The sequence below is a fragment of the Aptenodytes forsteri genome, unplaced genomic scaffold, assembly GCF_000699145.1.
Source record: "Aptenodytes forsteri isolate BGI_AS27 unplaced genomic scaffold, ASM69914v1 Scaffold164, whole genome shotgun sequence".
Classification (NCBI taxonomy): Eukaryota; Metazoa; Chordata; class Aves; order Sphenisciformes; family Spheniscidae; genus Aptenodytes; species Aptenodytes forsteri.
In genome coordinates this window covers 4,821,968-4,841,866 of record NW_008795527.1, presented here as the reverse complement: position 1 = coordinate 4,841,866, position 19,899 = coordinate 4,821,968, and the positions used below count along the sequence as shown (strand labels likewise).

General features: G+C 40.0%; 1 protein-coding gene across 4 annotated transcripts in view; it reads left to right on the top strand.

The window, feature by feature from the left end:
- HDAC9 (histone deacetylase 9) overlaps positions 1-19,899 on the top strand; it is a 460,761-nt gene that overhangs the window by 158,544 nt on the left and 282,318 nt on the right. For 3 of the 4 annotated variants that reach the window (XM_019472795.1, XM_009282058.2, XM_019472796.1), the window contains exon 1: positions 10,302-10,866. In XM_019472795.1, coding sequence (XP_019328340.1) covers positions 10,761-10,866 — 106 coding nt within the window. In that variant the 5' untranslated portion in view covers positions 10,302-10,760. Of the gene's footprint in view, positions 1-10,301; positions 10,867-19,899 lie in introns of those variants that run through there. The other variant, XM_009282056.2, reaches the window with a different exon arrangement.

The following is a 19,899-nucleotide window of genomic DNA, read 5'->3' as shown; positions in this document are numbered from 1 at the left end:
AAGGGCTTGGGTGGGCACCTGGCGTCCAGCCAGGGTCAACCCACCACAAGTACACATGGTCTTATTTAGGACACGGTCTTATTTAGGGCACATGTCCTAAATAGGAGCATTTATGCTGGAGAAATGGCTGTCCTCGGATTCATGCACTGCCTAGAAAGACAGTATTTCCCAATGCCACTTCAGAAGAAATGGCTGAAGGAGTTACCATTCAGTCCAGCCCTCCACAGCTGCAGGTCACTGTAGCAGATATGTAGCCACTAAGGGTCTACTGACCATCTCTATACCTTCTTTCTTTCCTTGCACCGCAACAGTACACACAGACCCCCTTAGAATCCTGTGGCAAGCTTATGGTCTTTGGATCAGAGGATGAAGTATCACAAAGCAGCTGAGTGCCAGAAAAAGAGTGTGAGAAATGAAAGCAGTTACCAAACTTGTTGGTTGCTGGTGTCTGCAGTGCTAAATAACTTGGCAAAAAATGAGATGGGAGCCACAGTACTGTAAAAGACTGACTGATGAAATATTTCTGTTGGCAACCATCCTAGTGTATTTCTAGCCTGAAATTCTTGTTGGTAGGTATGCCTTGGAGATTTCCCCTTGCAAATATAGTTAGTTGCTCAACTTCTCAACTCATTCGTTTTCTGATGGGTCCCAGAATAGCATACTGCCTCTCTGAATTGCTGGAGGCTCTCTGCTGCATCTGAGAGGACATTAAATGAGCAAAACTGAATGTGATGATTTAGGACCCAAGTCAATAAAATACTCGATCATCACATGTTTTAAGCTAGACACTTGCTTATGTACCTCTCAGCTTTATTTTTTTGTTTACATTAATGTATGTGCACTTTAGTATTTCAACTGCAGTGTGTGACATCAGTAGCTGAAAGTGCATTGTTTATCTGTTTATATTTTTATACACACACACACGACTTACACGATTAAGATCTCTAAGGGAAATACACTTTGTATGCCTGTAAATAGTGATCGAAAGAGAATGCTGTGATTAGATAGCTTACAGTAGCATTTTCTTTGAAGTTGTCTAAATAAAACCAGCTCTGCTGTGTTACTTCAAGTAAATTACTCCTTAAATGTAAAGTTGTCACATTTATGTATAGTCCAAAAATGGAGACAAGCTTTTGTTTAGAATAGTAAGCAAATTAATATTGTAAAGCATGAGGATGCTATTTTTAGAAGCATTCTTACTGGCAATTAAAAAGAAAAAATAGAGCTTGATCAAACTTAAGCCTGTTTCATCACCCTGGTAATTTACTTATGTGGGTTTTTTTCAGCCTTATTATTAGAGTGCATCTATTTCTAGTTAAGGCGGTGCCCAATTTTGCTGCACCCCTTTATCAGATAACACAAAACCAGACTCATAGCTCTAGTTATCTTTTGTCTTCTGAGACAGAAAGCTTCCTTAGTCATGGCAAAAAACCATTTGCGAACCGTTTGTGCACTTTTTATTTGTCCAAGTTTTCTATCTCTACCTTTTTAGCTTTACTTTTATGCTGGAATTCTGGCAGAGGTAAAGGAGAGGAGATGGAGAATACAATTAAGGTTTAAGATAATCTAGGTTGTGATTTATTTATTCATTTCTGTGGACACAGTCCACGGGTGATACCTGCTCCCTTGAACAGTCTAGCTTTCGTCACTGGTTACTTTTAGCCAGAACTGCCACTTAGCCTGTGTACAGCATTATTTTGTGGGCTGCTGAAAACACACTCAATTTTTCATAGACTAATGATAACACTTTAATTGCATTAATTTCAGATTTAAAATGAAAAAATATATTCCAAACCTCAGGGAAATGTTTTTAGCAGTTTATTTCATTGGCAACTGCTTTAACAAGCGGGGGAAGGGGCTGGAAATGAAGTGCAATCATAATGTACACAGGCCAGTCCATCCATGACTGATGACTTACATGAGACTTGACTTATGATGGTGTAGAACCTGTGATTTGTTGACTGAAAGGTTTTGTTTTCCTGCCATTATCACCTGTCCTGCCATCCTGTTCTCTCGACTACCAATTGACAGAATATGAAGTGCATAGATGACTGCCATAGAGCTATGCTATTTTTAGAACAGGCCCTGAGCCCAAGTTTGATCCTACATGTTGACCGCTCAGAAGCTTAAGCTCATCTAAAATAGTCTGTCATCTCTGCTTGTGTCATTGGGATTCCAGCATTTGCGAGTTACTTTTCCTTATTAATTAATTTTGGACTGCCCTTTCCCACCAGCTCTTTGGATTGAAGTGAATAGAAGAGCTTTCCCCTCCCAGACTCTTTGTAAGATATAAATATACCTGATTAGAGTTGATTAGAATGGGAGTGTTGTCTGAACATGGATTCAATGTGTGTTCTTCCTGGTTTCCCATGCTTTCAATGCAAATTATCAATTTTGTCCTGTGCATTTTTTTAGCCATTGCATAGTGGTTTGAGGCTCAGAATGATTTTGCAGGTTTTTTGTGAACAGTTCTCCTTCCAGAAAACTGTGGGGCTTGAGACCAGCGTTGCCCCTTTGTCCTAGAGAGCTTGAGCACTTGCCTCTTGCTACTAAGAGCCAGAGATGGGGCAGACGAGGGACGGGTGGAAGCAGCAGCTGCAGCTGCCCACATCTGCCTGCTGAGGTGTGACTTTGCCGGGCACTTGCTGTAGCCTCCCTCTCCATTTGTTTCATCCCTTCTATGGGACAGACTGCCTAGCAAACCAAAGGTTGCATGATTTGGCTAAATGAGCTTGAAGTATGGATAAAAACCTTCTTGGTGCCGATTCTGGCCTTAGGAATACCAGCTGGATGCCTGTATTTACAAAAGTCCAGTTTGTGACACATTTTGGCAGTATATTGTAAAGGTATTGTCAGTTACAGTAAGTAGCTGCATTAAGATTTTCAAGGTGGTTTACTTAGTTAAAGGGAGAGGTTATATTTACTTGAAATGTGTTGTAATTTTCCTTTCAGAATTATGAAACCTTGCTTTCAATTGTATTTTGATTTTTTTTTCTCTTTTGCAGTCTATAAATTTGTTGCTTCCACAAGGAAAGTTTAGATCATATTGCTGCTTGGGAGAAATCCTGGTTCTGCTGAAGTCGGGCAAAATAATTACGGTTCACCCACTGAAGTCACAGCTTCATCCTTTTAGCATTGCCCCAAATTCACCGGCACAGTAAAACCAGCTCCCAAGCTGGTGTTTCGATAACATTTTGGATTGCGGATCTGTTCCTTATCAGAGTTCAAGACAAGAAAGAAAGTTAGATGCAAACTGGATCTGGGTTCACTGAAACATTTTGATAAAAACAGGAGAGGACCGGGACTGAACTTTGCTTCCATCCTGGTCCAGCTAACCAGGAGGCTTTCGTCTGGTTTCATAACAACATTATTGACCGGCATGAGATGTGACCTTTTCATAGCACAGTAGTGGTCAGTTTATTACTGCTCTCAGAGGCATGTTTGTGCATGTAATGCTGTTTCTCCATGTGCTTGAATGCTCCCCAGTGAGGGGTGGAGGAGCTGGGAGAGGAAGGAGATTCCAGCAGGCAGTGCAGCAGGAGAGACTGGCATGTGCCCACAGCCCAGCACGTGGCCTGGCATCTCAGGTCCGTTCCTTGGCCCACACATTAAAGAAGGCCCTTTTTAGAGCTTTATGTAAAATGTTTTTTCTTGGCCAAGCTTCCAATGCCATGTAGTGGCAGTTCTCTAACTGTATATATTGTTTGATATTTAAGAAAACATCTTACTTGCTTCAAAATTTAAAAGAGCAATTGTTGTCCCAATCTACATGGGTATCTATCTACTATAAATCTACTATAAATCTACTATAGCTTTATAGTTTGGTTGTAGCATGTTATATAAAGCCACCTTGTCCCTCCATGAATCCAAGCTTGGATTTAGAAAGACCCTGCTTTTGAGATCCAATTATTTTACTTAAAAGGGCAGCTTTGAATAGAAAAGCAAAGCAAACACTTTGTGGGGTTGGGTTTTTTTTTTTCACAAAGACTTTTTCCCCAAGATGTTTACAGTGTTCTCCATTGTGCTACTCTTGTAAAAATTATCAAATCTCATAGGAAAATAAACATATTTTGGATTTAAAAAAAAACCAAAAAACAGACCTCTGCTTTTCAGGAGAGGGTGGTTTAAAAGAAGAAAACTATTTTTGATGTAGGAATAATTATTCTATTTAGTTCTTATTATTCCTATCAGTTAAGCAATAATTCTCACTAGTTCTTAGTAGCTTTGGAGGTACCCCCATGATCACCAGGTCTGACCTGTCTAACTTGGAGTCCTACAACAAAACCTGCCTTAAGTTTGCCCTATAGAAATGTTAGAGCTTTCTTTCCAGAGACACGGCCACTATTGATGTAAAGCTCATTTGTAAGTTGCTGCAGTGGTTAAAACATGTTTAAAATGTGTGCCCACTTCTGGCTTGTATTTTTCTAATCGATGGATTTTTCTTAAAGCTTTGTTCCTTAAGATAAAGAGCATTTTACTACACCACTGGACATCTTGCCCTGTGTGTATATAGACAGTGCCACGCCACCCCCGAACTTCTTCAGTATACTTAGTATCTCAGGTCTTTCAGTTTCCAATTTCCAATGGTTTTCCAAACCTATTTTATGCTTGTGGCATGTCTATCCATCCTCAGTTTTTCAGCATTCTTTTTCAGGTATCTATACTGGAACAAGTTACAGTATCCCAAGAATATTCTCTTTGGTATATGCATATCACCTCACTACTGTTACTCAGTATAACCTTGTTTATATATCCAAGGATTTTATTAGCCTTTTTGGTCCTGCTGTAATCCTAGGAGCTCATATTTAGTTGGCTGTCTTCTGCTGTGATCCTAAATCCTTTGCATAGCCATTGGTTTTCACAATGGAGTTCTCCAGACAGCAAGCATGGCCTACATTTCTTGGCTGAAATCCAAAAAAGCACTTGAACCCAGGCATATATTACAAGCTAGAGATGGTGCTCCTCTTGGTTCTCCAGCCATAGAGACTAGTAGTCTGTTGTCCAGGAACGCTCAGTATCCAGGTCTGTTGATCTGACCTGCCAGACTACCCGGCATCAGGAAATCCTGCGCAAAACTCTGTATGGAGGTACAGCTTATCTGCTCAGTAGATATACAACAAGCTTGAAATGCCTGAAGTACACTGAACATATTGCAAGCTATCACAGGTAACGTATCGCAAGCTATCATAGGTTATGTGCTCTAGGGTTCCTTTATGTATGTCCATCCCGGTGTGTCTCGTGGAGCTAGACATGGCAGATGCAGTGCATATATGCACTGATATCTCTCTAAGAAAGCTGGGCATAACCATGGAAGACCCGGTACATCTCATATTGCTCATATCTCTACTTGCCTCATTAATGTCATAAAAGGGGCAAAGTGCTTTGCTGGTCTGAGGCATTTATTTATCGATATCTGATGTTGCTTTTGGCTACATGGCTTGTATTGTTTGTATGCAATTTACCTCAGCCTTGCCACAAAATATGGAGATTTTAGTTCCAACCTGATAAATAACTGTGTCAGCAGAATAATTGAATTTTGTATATTTCCTAACCTAAGTATTATTTATTTATTTGATAGCTCTCTGTGGTTTTTTAAATTATTTGAGCTTTGTGATTCAGGAAAGTACCTTTGAATTTATGAAGCCCTTAAGCATATGCTTAACTTAAGCCTTGTGCTTATAATCAAGTATGTGTTGTTGAGGTGTTGTCCTGAATCTAGGACTTAATTTCTAGTAGACTTATTTATGTGAACGGAAAGGCATATTTTAAGAGGAAAAAGAAGTGATAAGTCATCAGCTAGTTCCAAAAACCCTGAGCTAATTTGCATGAGAAAGATGCAAGGCTCTCTGTATTGTTATATGAGAGATGGTAGAGACCCATACATTTATCTAGCGTAATGCTCCTTATCCTCAAAACTTGGTAGAGTTTTATTCTCCCATTGTTTGTCGCAAAATCCCCTAAAGCTACAGATACGTCTTTCTTTGTCCCAGAAAATTCCTTTGAAGCTTGAATTGAGCTTAAGCACGTAAGAAGCGCAGTTTTCTCCTCACTTGAAAAAATGCCTATCCCGTGGGTTCATGGCACTGCAAAGAAAAAGCAACATGTATTTCTGCACAGGCGACACCAAAGGCTTGCTACACAGAAAACTAATCAGAGACATTCCTGCACTACATCTTTCCAAGCAGAGCACGTGGATTAAGTGGTTCATTTTTACTCACCCAGGGGTTTGGAATACGGTCCTTTAGTTCCAGGCGGGAGCAGAACCAGACCACTTGAGCATCTCCCCTGATTTCTTTCTGCTCCCAAACCATCTGCTTCTCTGTTATAATAGTCTTCTGCTGTTTGTTAACCTAGTTAATCCTCTGGCATAAGCTGTAGTAATTTATGCTGGATGTTTGGGTTTCACATGGTACTAATGGTATCTAATGAACTGTGGCTACAGAAACATCTGTTCTATACAATAGTTAATTTTTTTCTTTTTTTAATCCTGGTGATTAGATATACAAAAATAGTTAGGAGCTCTTTAGGCTGCAGAGATTAGAACTCAGAACTTGAGTACTGAAATAGGCCAGATTTAGTATTACCCATGCAACCTTCATTTAGCTCCCACTTGTTTATGCATTGTTGGATATTGATGCATGTTATTACTTGATGCTTTTTCACAGAATACTTGCCAAATGAAAAAGGGGCTGAAGGAAGGTTGAATGGGACACCTGTAAGACTGCGGTATCCTCATTTAAGCATACGACTAGAAACTAGAGAACATCTCTTTATTTCATTTTGTATGTAATATTTATATGATACAATTGAGCAATATGGCAGAAGATTCTATGCAAATTCATATTTACAAGTAAGAAAACTGCAAAAGTTTAAACTAAGCTATTAATATTAATGAAGACTATGCTCCAGAATAACGTGAGTGAGAAATGGGATATGCTAAAAACAAACAGTAATATACTGTTTGTACTTAACAAGGAAAGTAAAAAGAGAAAAGCGCTACTTAATTATAATGTTGCAGAGTTAATAATGCAGTAGAAATCTTAGCTCTTTCTAATTTGAGTGCTTAATTTCTCAGTCTTAATGTTGCAGTAATGCAGTTTCCAGATTTAATTTCCTTATATTTATTTGTTTTTAGCAGCTCAGAAGGCAAATAAGAGAAACACATTGTGAAACTCCTGTAATGAGATCTTAGCGCTACTAACATGCCTTACATTTTCTATAAAGTTCCTGATTGCATTTAGAGTCACCTCAGCAGCGCTAAATCATTTCAACAGTTTACTCTTACCTCCAGCGTCATTAAAGTTCTCCAAGTTTAGGAAATGCATTTGAAAAAACAGAACAAAAACCCTCATGTTCCTGTATGAAAATGTCACCTTATAACATCCATAGCTTTAAAAATAAAAACCAGATTTTCTTCAGGCATGAACCCTTTATCCTTACCCTGTGGGACTCTAAAGGAGCTATTTAAACTCATGTGATCGTGCAGTTAAAGGCTGGGCTGACTCAGCAAAGTGTTTAACTATGTGTTTAAATTCTATTGCGATCAATAGAATTTGAGCATGTACTTAAATATTATGTTGAAAAGGGATGGATTTACACACGTGTTTTAAAGCTAAGAATGTACCAAAGTAGGCCCATAATCTGTCGAAGCAAGTCGGAAGAATTCAGGTTGTAAAAATCCTACCTTTGGGGTGGCTGACTTCATAAGTAAAATATTTTGATATAATTTTTATATATAATCTAAAATATAAAGTACAATGCTGTAGTTATTATGGTTTGTGAATTAGCTAACATAAGATAGTTTATGCGTCTGTCAGTTTAAAATACATACGCCAAAATTAAGAACACTTGCAGCTAAAAATCTGAATGTACATTTTCTGCTCTTGAAAATAGTTTGCTTTTATTTAGTTACTGAAGTATTTGAAGTCAGTTAGAGCTGTGAATGCTATCTGTAAAAATGCAGCTGCATATATACGAAGTTATAAACACGTATGGGTACCTAATACCAGGATCCCACCCTCCAGCATTTTCCATGTTCTGACCTGTTTTTAACTTATTCCTCCAGTGTTTCCCTGTAATACGAGACTTGATTATTTTGAGGCGCTGAATCACTAAACAGGGTCATGTTCTGGTTGGCTCAAGGGCATAAGCAATTCCGCTTTTTTATTTACTTCTGTCTATAAAAAGCTTTTTCTGCGTTAGAGAAGATTTCTGTTTCTACTGGTGATCTCCCTTGCACTCGTGTTAAACATCTTCTGCCCTGCACCATCAAAGTGCCACGTATTTCCCACAAAACATTTGGGTATTTTTATTTTCAAGAGAAAAATGTTCACAATACCAAATTGTCAGCTGTCAATAGTACAATGACATGTGTGACGTTCATCCCCTGTCTTGCACTGTAACACCCTACCTGTTGCTGTGCTGCCACTGCCCGTGTCCTTGTCCCTTTGCAGAGCTGGGTGTATGCTGTCTGCAGAGCTTTGCAGCTTCCCTGAGAGGAGTGCTCCCAGGGAAAATTGGGGGTAGGAAAGACAGAAGGCAAGGAGAGGGGAGTGTTTAGCAGTGATAGGTGCTAACTTGAGGATCCTGTAGGGAAAACCCCGTTGTCAGCTGCTGCCGTCTCCGTCTGTCCGGGGGACAGATCCTAACTGTCAGCAGGACCAGGTCATTTGGCACATGGAAGAAGCAAAGGTTTTGGATGATGGAGGAGACTTGAGCCACAGGCCTCCCAGGTGCCATTGAGTATCCAAATGTCACAGGAGCGTCACAGAACTTTGTTATTGTGAATCTTTTCTTCGGTAACACAATTTTGAGAAGTTAAAAAAAAAAAATACTGCCTTTGGCTACTATCTATTGTGTTAGCTGAAGAGCAGGCAGATGATCCTTCGCCAAAAGGCAGAACTGAGCCTCAAGTACTGGGCAGATTCTTGAGTCTTCACTAGCAAAAGGTGCTGGAGATAGTTGAGAATTTGGTGGATTTCTAGAAAGCTCCGAGATGACCTCTGTATTGGCTTCTTGATTACAGTGAGGAATCAACATCCCTGTGGCCATTGTTGCTCCCCCAGAGCAGGGACATGGAAGGGGACTCGTAATTTTGGTAGGTGAGTGATCAGGCTGCTGTATCATATATGTAGGTAGTGACAGGTTTTGGTCACCTGTGTAACAAGTGCTATAAGCCAGATCAGGACGCAGAGAAGCAAAGTACCATCTGTAACAGTGAAATGAAACTTATCTACGTGTAGGTATATTAATCAGCAAACAAGATACGCAACTTTTGAAATATCATTATGAAAAATAAACTTCACATAGCGTGTGTGAAACCTGCCAAGACACAAAGGAGCATGGTGCTGTTGTCTGATACACCGTCAAATGCTGCTCTTCTGAAAGCACATCATCTTGTAAAACTGAGAAAGACGCCATGCAAATTGCCTAATGCTTCTAAAAATAAGTGTGCGCTGCTCAGCCCCTCTCCAAATTTTAGCAAGTCAACCAAAGAGTGCATAGTCGCTAACTGTGTCTAACATGCTGTGCCACAACTGGTAACTTACTATAAGAATTATATCAAGCATGCTAAATATGGAAAGGCTGCTTATAACTGCACACACAAAACCCAGTCCCTCATTAACATCTGCCCCCACCTTCTGCTCCCCCCCAGCCCTGTTAGCTTCAGAAATTGCCTCTCCTGAGGTTGCTGCAGGTCCTGCAGGGAGCAGGCAGCAGCCCGGCTCCCCCGCCAAAGCCGACTGCGGCGTAGCCAGAGAAACGGGCAGCAAAAATAGAACAGCAGGATGGCTGCGCGTGGGCGAGGCAGAAACCACATTGCCAGCAAAACCTCCCGGCGTTATTTTAGGACCGATACATCGGCCGTGGCGTTTTGCTCACTGTTCACAAAATACTCCCTGGGGGAGGGCAAGGAGGGAGAGGGGTGCAAGTCCCGGGCGAGGAGTGTTTCTGTCCCACTCCCTGCTTGCCTTCCTCCCTCCCTGGCTTCTCCCCACTGAAACAGGCTGGGGGTGGGGGGAGGGGTTAAGTGGCGCGGGGGGCGGGGGGGGGGAGGGAGGACAGCCGGCAGTTTGAAAGACAGAGACTGGACAGCTGTGTTTGCTGTGGTATTTTTAAACGCATTAATGCAGGCTCCAATCACCCGGCCATGCTTGACCTATTTTTGGCTCAGGCCGGCCATTGTTCTATTTCTGCCACCGCTGGGCCACGCGGGTGTCGATTCAAATGCAAATGAGTTATCGCTGCTGCTCCCGCCAACTTCGCCCAGCCGGGGGAGAGCCAGGCAGGGAGAGGAGAGGGGCGCGGGGACAGCAACACTGGTCTGGGCTGGGGTAATTCTGACTAAACCCTCGGGGGCTCCCGGTCCCTGGAAAGATGGCTTATTCGGTTTGATGGTTTGTAAGAGGCTGTGTTTCCCCCCCGCCCCGACAGAAAGCCTGAAGCGCAGAGATATTTCTTCATTTCTTCTTCCACCTGCCGTTGGCTGCCCGAACGCAACTGCTCAAACTCGGCGGTGCACAGTCCCCTGTGCGCTCACGGCTCCCTTCCAGCAGGCAGGGGCTGCTGAGAGTGGATTTGGGGTTTTCTCCCTCTCCCGATAGATACTTGTGCAAATGCTTAAACATTGCTAATTGCCGAAGCGTATTATCTTACAACCCTCGCTGGAGGAGGTAGGACCGCAGAGGGTCGTGCCCGACGCCCCTGTGCAAGTGCAGTGATGAATCTCTCGTGTAGCTGAAGTGCAGACTGGTTGGAATATGCTGCAGACAATTTACGAGAGTGAATCGTGTTTTTCCTCAGATGGGGTTTCTGGACGTGAACAGCTCTTGGCTCAGCAAAGAATGCACAGTATGATCAGCTCAGGTAAGAGACAACTCCGTACCTCGGACTTCAGTGGCTGACGGGGAAAATACAGCCTAGCACGACAAGAAAACACCCCTCCTTTAAAGAAGTGACTTTATTTTTGTGGGCTTTATGTAAGTTGTTGTTAAATAATTATCTGTACGATAGTATGTTAGATAGCAGCTGCTGCTTTTGTGGGGAGTTTGTCTCCTTCAGTCTGCTGCTTTCCAGGCAGAGCAAAATGCTCACAACCAAAATCTAGTTTGGGATTCCTTGTTTGGTTTGTTGCGTGGTTGCAAAATGGGGCTCGTGGTAGAGGCTTATTCACAGAGAGAGGCTTCCTCAGACAGCCCTTGTAAGGAGGCTGCAGTTACAGCCCCTCATAGGCAATTCTAGTCATATGTCTATTGTAAACAGGATTTGGTCTTTCTGTGAGTTTCCTTTTCTCCAGTTTGCATACAAAGGGAGTTTAATACTAATCCCTTTCTCTTTTCATTACAGTGTTACTTTTAAATGTCTTCAATGTACATGGCTTATTTTGTTACTTTAAAAATATTTGGGAACCTGGCAATGGTAGTCATATGTAGTGACTCACTGAGATGTAAATTGGATGTGTTTTTTAATGAAGGTATTTCAAAGCTGCTCTGAAAGAATGCTGGACATTTCCTCATGTATTTGAAGCTACCCTTATATTTTCTAGTTTCTTTGCTAGCTGTGTTTGAGACCTGCAAATGATGTACTGAGGATGAATTAAGTTGGAAGAATTGTTGCCATTCAGATAACATGTCAATTTAGACAGGCTAAAAAAGTCAAAATTTCAGGTTACTCTTGCGCATTCTCTCCTAAACTCCGTGAATTCCAGTTATGTTTTTATTGGGCAGAAACTCTGTCTTTTAAGGCACATTTTTATCTGTTTTATATCTTTTTAATCCTAGGTTTCTGACTTTGTTTTTCATAAAGTTGGCTTTATAGAGGAGCTATATGTAGAATGCAGGGTGAATTGTTTACATGTACTTTGGTCTTAGTTTTACCCCTTTTTCTTTCCTTTTCCTTTTCCTTTTCCTTTTCCTTTTTCTTTTAATTTTTTCTTTTTCTTTTTCTTTTTCTTTTTCTTTTTCTTTTTCTTTTTCTTTTTCTTTTTCTTTTTCTTTTTTCCTTTTCCTTTTCCTTTTCTTTCACAAAACTTGGCAGTGCTTCTCAGTTTTAAGATTAATTATGTGTGTAGGCCACAGCTCTCTTCACATATCGCCTGTTTTGGTACACCTGTTGAGCCCATGTTTGTTTGTTCGTTTGTTTTTAAAAAATGTTTATTTTCTTGCTTTATAGAAAAAGAACTTAAAGTTTTACTTGAGTTTCTTTCTTACATACAATTTTAGAGCAGACTAATAGTTTCAGGTATGAAAATAAATCATGAGAGATTGTGTCAAATGGTAATATCTTTCCTTTTAGAAAAGACTTAGATGTCTTAACTTCATGATTAGTGTTTTTCAATATAGAAAGCCAAGGCTACCTCATAATGATTATAGACTGAAGGAGGGAACGAGAGCCTGAAAAGCTGTTATGTGCAGGTTAAAATAATGAGAATACCTAAGGGGAATGGAGACTTCCAACTGGTAATGTTTGAAGATTGGCAATTTTTCTGTTCCTTTATAAAGCTGCTGGGTTGGCTTGTTTCTTTTTGGATCTCTCAAAGAATTTACTATTTCTCTAACTTCTTAGAAGAGATGTTGATCACCAATTACAGTTCCTTTGTCAAAGACAGAAATCAGGTGAAAGACTTGTTTACAAATATGAACAACCAAGCTGTAGCAAAGACAGTGGGTAAAAGCAGAAGTTTCTCTTAAAGTGTTACAGTTCTGCAAAGCCATCTACAGTGTCGACGTCTTGTTCAAGAATTAATGCTTTTCTTTGGTTTTCCTGAACAGCTCAGCAGGTGTCCAGTGCTTTTGTTTTGGTCAAAGAGATAAGACCGACTGCTTCCCCTCCCTCCTGTTGTTTTTTTTAATACTATGTCAAGTTGAAGTTAGCTGTACACAAGTGAAAATCTGTTTTTTAGCTCACTATGTTACCTTGTAACTGCCAACTAATGTTGCTTGAGTAATAGCAATTTTCTCATTTGAAACACAAGAAAGGGAGGTAATTTTCTGTAAGTTTATAGCTCTGCTTTTCTTCACTGGAGACAAGAATATCATGTAACAGTTGATTTTTATCTGATATTACATTAGGCCCACATAACAGATACAATTTCCCCTGTAGTACCAAGTAGAATAGAGGGGGTTTTTAGACTTAAAAAACCCCAACAACTTAGTCAAGAACATTATCCAGGTAAAAGATGTTTGAATATATATTCTGTAGAACACAAAATATTCCTCAGTGTTTCTGTTGGCCTTTAAAATACACAACTAGACTGCAAGTAGTTGACATTGTACATAGTCTGCAGTTTAATTCATGTCACATGAAACCACAAATCGACAGTGCTGCTGTCGATTACCTTCAGTTCCCTCGAGTTCAGGGTCTTGCAGGATCAGGCCTGGTAACTTTTCAGGTATTGTCTCTCTTTATGCTGCATACAGGGGAGAAAGAAATAGCCAGGGTATGACGATGTGCTCTAGTATTTGGAGTAGCTAGAATCAGTCATTTGAATTTTGCTTATCACAGAGTCCTTACTTTAAAGTTATCTTCACTTACCTGTATGCGACTTTTGCTCAGGTTAAAAAGTTGCACATATTACACATAAGAAAAGAGCAGATCCCTGAACATTTACACTTTGCACCCTTCATATTCTTGAAGTCTTTGAAGCAAGCACAACTTAAACACTCAATGGATTTTTAGGTTTGCTAGTTTCCAGATGCAACAGGCATGTATTATGCAACTCTGATTTTAAACTGGGCTGGAGCCATCCCCAAAGAGGACAGATTCAATGGCCCATGGATACGTATTTGCAAAGCAAACTGTCTAAGGAATTTCTGACAATAGCAGGCATAGGAAATACTTCTGTCATGTGAAGCAGTTCTCCTGGTATTCCCTCAATTACTGCTTTGCCTGTCTGTATCCATCCCTGCTTGTAAATCATAGTATGAATGAGATGATCTGGATAGGTACCAATCAAAAGTCTAATTATGAATGGAGCAATCTAGATCGGCGCTGACTCAAGAAGCTGTGTAATTTGCAGACACCTACACCTTGCTGCAGAGAGCAGTTTCAGCTATCTTGAGAAGACTGAACTAGCTTCTCCCATATGGTACTGTTGCTCTAAAATGCAGCAGTAAGTGCTATGCATCTTTCTTTAAGAAAATGATGCTGATGTATTCTTATTTGATACCATAATTATTTTAGTTTCATGATTTAAAAAAATAGATCTGGAGTCTAAAGCCTCTTATTTAGCTGGAATTACTATTTAACTATGCCATTGCTTTTATTTTACCAAAAAAGTCTCAATTTCCATGTGTGTGCAATGCCACAGTAGACCCTAGCATTCAGCTGGCCTCTTATCTTACCACAATACAAGTAATAAACTATAAGTCCTTGAAAAAAAACATTTGGTCCAGCACAGTCCATGGTAAGAACGCTCATTAAAATGTAGTCCATAAATAACTAATGCAGGGCTACATTACTCAAATAGATGTTGGTTGTGTGAAGGAGAAGAAAGAACCTACCCAGCCACGGCATCTGTAGATGTGGGACTTTAAGAAGTAATGCCGAGTTCATTAACTTCTGGTGATTTAACATACTGTGCTGTTTTTCCAAAGGGTAAGGTTGCTACGTTTGCTTCACTGGCCGTATTTTGACATACAGCCTTGCACTGGCCTGCCTAAATTCCACCTTGGCTTTTATTGGATAAGGCATCCTCTGCTTCATGCCCAAAGCTGTTGTGTTGAAAAATCAAGAGTTCAAGGAGATCTTGAGCTTAAAGCCTTGGCTTGTCACCAAGTTGACAGGTGACCTGAGCAAGTTATGCAATCCTGCTTACATCAGCAAACCCTTCTGTGAAATAGAAGATGATACCTGTCAGGCTCAGGAATCTATACAGCAAAACTATTCTAAAGAGAATATAACGCTTCAGAATGATTAATTTGATTGACTTCATCTATCTACAGGCTTGCAAAACACCTGCAATTTCACAAATGTAGTAAGTGAATGTAGTCGCAGTATTTTATTCTCTGCACCAGTCAGGAAATTCAAGCTGTGTCACTTGAATATAAATGACAGAATCAATGCTACACGCATCATGTTGTACATGGGTTGACGGGTCCTCATGAGCTATCTTCCCCCAGTAAACCCCGATGTATAAATTTTATCTCATATGTTGTATCTATCGTATGGCCGCATGACCATGTATACATGTTTGTACACATGCATTTATATTGTCTCCAGGGAAAATTCTTTGGTGTTTGCTCTCCCCTTTTTTCTGGCCAAACAAAACCTTCACCTGCTCAACTGTTCCTGTGGAGAGATTGTAGAAAGCAAATTCAGTTAAAGGTTTGCTCTGATATTCATGAAAAACTTGACATATTTGCATATCTGAATCGGGTAACGTAAAGTTCTTACAGATACAAAATGTTGCATATGTGGTATCTCAGGCAATAACTCTTCAGAGAGAGCAAGAATAGATATGCTGAGCTTTTACTTTGTGATTCTCTTCAGAGTAATGAAAAAAATTGAGTGTGAAAATTCAGTTCAGGGAAGTTCTGGGTAGCAGCCGGAGAGGCTTTTTCAATGCCTGTCGTAAAGGCTAAGTAGAAAAAAATCTAGTGCTTCATAGTAGTAGCTGAAGTATTTGAATTAATTGTTACGAAAGAGTAAGGCCTTAGCCTTAACAATTAATACAATGAGAAGAGACAAGCAACACAGACCTGCAAGTCTTACGTAGTTAAAATCTCACTGATTTTGAGTAGAGGCTCTGCCCAGTAATGTATGCTGGACAAGACACTGGTTATTAATTCAGTTGAACAAAAATGTGGTAAAATGAAACGAAGCTGCTCTTTCTATTTTATGTTATTGAGAAGACATTGACTACAGACCAATGTTGACAACTTCATGTGTCCTCTAATGCTGTAACATTGCTTTTTCTTTCTTTTCTTTTAAGTCCCAGCTTCTGGAGCCATGTGATTACCTGACATTCTTACTTTGTATTAGGAGATATATTTACAGGTTGTGGGAAAAGCCTGGAATAAGAATTTCAAAGTACAAGATTGACAAGAATAGTGAGCTACAAAAGGTGGAAAGTAATAAAAAAAGAATGCAGAACATAATTTCAAAACCTCTTTGAGCGTCTTTCCTGATACCATTAAACACTGCATTTAATACAGAGGTTCACTAGTACTGGCACTAGGACACTATCTCGCCTGTCTTTGGTGTGTTGAGCTAACTCACTTTATTGGAAAAGAGCTTTTTACTTCAGCCGTTTATTATTTCAGCTGTTCAGCTTTATAACACCTATTGGTTTGCACTGCACTCAAAAGCACACAGTTTCAGCCAGAGTCTTCCCTCCTGTAACACTATGTACAGAATGCATTTAGTTCATTAAGGTTTGCATTGGATATGAGGAACACTTGTAATTCTTCCTGCTATCAGAGCTTTAATCAGACCTCTGTTTCTGTACCGGCTGCCCATCCCTTCTTCTGCACAGTCTTTACAGAGAAAGCAAAAGCTGTGGGAAAGCAGAATAGATAGATAGCCTGCAAACGTATGTGTATATATACATTAATTTCAGGTTTTGGTATAGATGATAGGGAAGGTTTCAGGTGTCATTGCATTTTAACCGTTCCCAGCTACTGTTGTGGGTGGGTTTTTTATATGGTGGGTACAATCCAAAATATTATAGAGAAACTAATTGGCAGATGTTATTGTTAAACACGTGAAAATCTGAAATGCCCTGTTCTGTGGATCTCTTTAACAGGCTGACTCCTCTGGGTCAGTTATTCTTAGCCTAGATATTTTCATCTTATGGCATTACAGGTCTAAGATTAGCCTGTTAGGCGTTATCATGCCATCTGAGTTACCTCCTAATATAACTGTACACCGGAATGATTATTTATAGACAGAGCATTCTGTCATTTTTGCTTTATTTCTGGTAGTTTAAATAAAGAAAAGCAACATTCAAGAAAAACCACAGATTCCTTCCTGCTGCCAAAACAACATGATAACTGCCTGCTGAGGGGCAGGGATATTGTTTAAAATGTGTGCTTGCAGCAGATGCAAACATCCTCTATATCTCTCCCACTTCTACTAAAACGAGGTACCTCAGGGTACCACTGCTCCTGTCTCTTCTGGAGGAGGGAGAGCGGTGCCAGATCGATGCACCGAACGACGGAGAAGATGGGGTTGTGGTTGCTGATGAGAACAAGGATATCCAGGTGCTATTTTTAGGGGCTGGCAACATCAAGCTCCATGTTCAGTGTGAACATGTCACATACGCACACAGTTCCTCCAAAATGGACCCCTCCAGTTTTGTTACATAAAAGTGATGTCTGCTGTTCAGTTAGCCATCTAGGTGCTTTTCACAGACATAACAGGAAGCTTCAGCAAATGAACACATTTTTAGCAAACCATTCTTTATGGCTGCTTCACAAACATTTCTGCCGACTAGAAAAACTTGAATCCTAAAGCAGAGTTGTCACTCAAAAACACAGTGAGGCACGTGCTCTCCTAAGGAGGTTCACTGGGATCTTTGTGCTTGCATGTGTTTAACTAGGAGCAAGCTTTTAGTGACAGTTTAGTAAAGAGCAGCAAAAATAGTGACGTGGCAGATCTTCAGCTGGGTGTCGGTGCAGCCTCTGACCGTAGTTGTTGCTCAGGAAGCTGGCAATTTATAAAATAGTGAAATATTAATGGATTATAATTATCTAATGAACTCCATCTTTTCTTTTTTACCTTTCTCCTCTAAATAAATGGCATGTTTCTATCTTTATGCATATTCTGGGTATAATCAGGGGGCACCTGATTTGTTTTACTTTAAAATGTTGCCGGTGTAAAAAGGCTTGCAAAATCAGTGGAAGCCTTTGCATGGTTGAATGATACGGTGCTGGTTTCACTCTGCCATTATATAATAAGCAGCTCATTTCCTTTTGTCAGGCTGGCAGTTCTGTGCATGACTGTAAAGGTACTTTGGCATTTAGTATAATCTGAGCATAGCCAACACATCTGTTTTATTTGTTTTGTGTCTCCCGGTTGTAAACTCCTTCTGGCTTGTGGAGTATACAAACACAACAAGAGCTCCAAAAATTCAAGCCCTGTGTGGACGAACATGCTTGAAATGCAGGATACTTTATTCTAATGATAACACGTTCCTTCTGGTAATGACACTGAGTATCATCAAAGGGAGACAAGAGAAGGAACGGAATGAATTCTTTGAAAATGCCAAATATATAAATCATGTTTTTACAATCAAAGACTATTGTTCTCTTTCATGATCCCTGTGGTTGAAGGTATGCATGCCACAGGGAGGAACCGCAGCTATTCAATTTCAGTGAAGTCTGGAATGGAATAATGAGGAAGCTTAATGTTAATTTAATAATTTCCCCCAATTGTTCTGTTCTTAATCCAAGTTTCCTTTTTCTTTCTTGGTGCCCAAGGCCACCACCTTGTTGGTGTTGCACAGTAACGGTATGAGAGGGAGTAGGGAAAACAGACTGTTAGTGCCTAATCTTACATAGAGACTCTTTTTGGTGTTTGCCACTCCTGTTTAAGTTTAGCAAAATGTTAGTGATGGCCTTTTATTTACCTGTTCACAACTCCTTTTCTTGCAGAGACAGTAAGTTCTTAGTTCTCTTCATCTACTTGTTTGATCTCTAGATCAACACCCCTATTGAAAAACATGTATTTTTCCTAAGGCTTGTGAAGTCTTTTTCCTATGGATACAAAAGAAGTAAAACTCCTGGACTGTTCAAGTTTTTGATACTCTAATTTGAGTCTGACCTTGAAGTTTTAAAATGAATGAAAGAATACACATATTACAATATCACCAAGAAACATAAAACAAAATACCTAGATTTTTTGAGATTTCATGCTGACGTGAATAGTGATGGAATTAGTATGGGGCACAGAATGGTGTAAGAAATAGCAAAAGGAAAATCATCAGTATGAGTCTTTATATTAACATATCTACTTTTACATGTAGATACATATTGTTAAAAGACTACATAGAAATTACTTAGATGCCTCAAAATGCTCATCATAAAAATCCTTGCACAGCAGCTGCTGGAATCTAGTGGGACCTAAATTCAGGAGAGCACTTTACCTCAGGAGTCCGGTAGATGCTCACCAGCCTGTGTTGTGCATATGCTCAAAACTGTTCCAGGCTCCAAAGACAGATCCAGTCATTCCCACGCACACGTCAGAAAGTTGGCATCCTTTTATTTGCTGTCACTGTTTTTCTTACAGATCTGTTTCAGAAGAAGAAGAAAGTTGTACTCTATTGTTTCTTTTAAGAATTGGCAATAGTTATCATACAAGGAATTCCATAGGAAATAATAAGTCTTACCTAGGTTTCTTCAAGCAGTATGAAGTAAGGACTGGCAGGAGGAAAAGAGGTTTGAAGAAAACATGCAAGAATTTTATAAATGGAGTAGTAGTGCAGAGATGAGCTATACAAGCACTTCATATGTTAAAATGCTGTTGTGAGGGAGGGTGAGGAAGGCAATGAAGATGCAAGAGAACTATGTAGGAGGTGGAAACCAGGGGAGTTTGAAGTACACTTCTAACTGTCCATGAATAGTGGAAAAATATAGGTGAAAACAGTTATGAAAACAATCAACTTCAACTGAGATGAGAGAAGTTTCTGTCAAAAAAACCTCCAGAGCCATAATGAAGAATACATGGGAAAGTAGGAATATTTTAGAATCAACAAAAGTTGTAAAAAACAACTCGGGACTGTATTACTTGCGTAGTCACACAGTAGGCTAGTATTCAGGGATTTCCCTTGCCATTGTACAGACTATTTTTCTATTTTTTTGCCTGAGAATGAGTAATTTGTTTGGCAGAGGGAGAGGTGTAGGACACTGAGTCTATTTATGGACACGCTACAAATTCTGCTGCATTTCAACCCCTAACTCC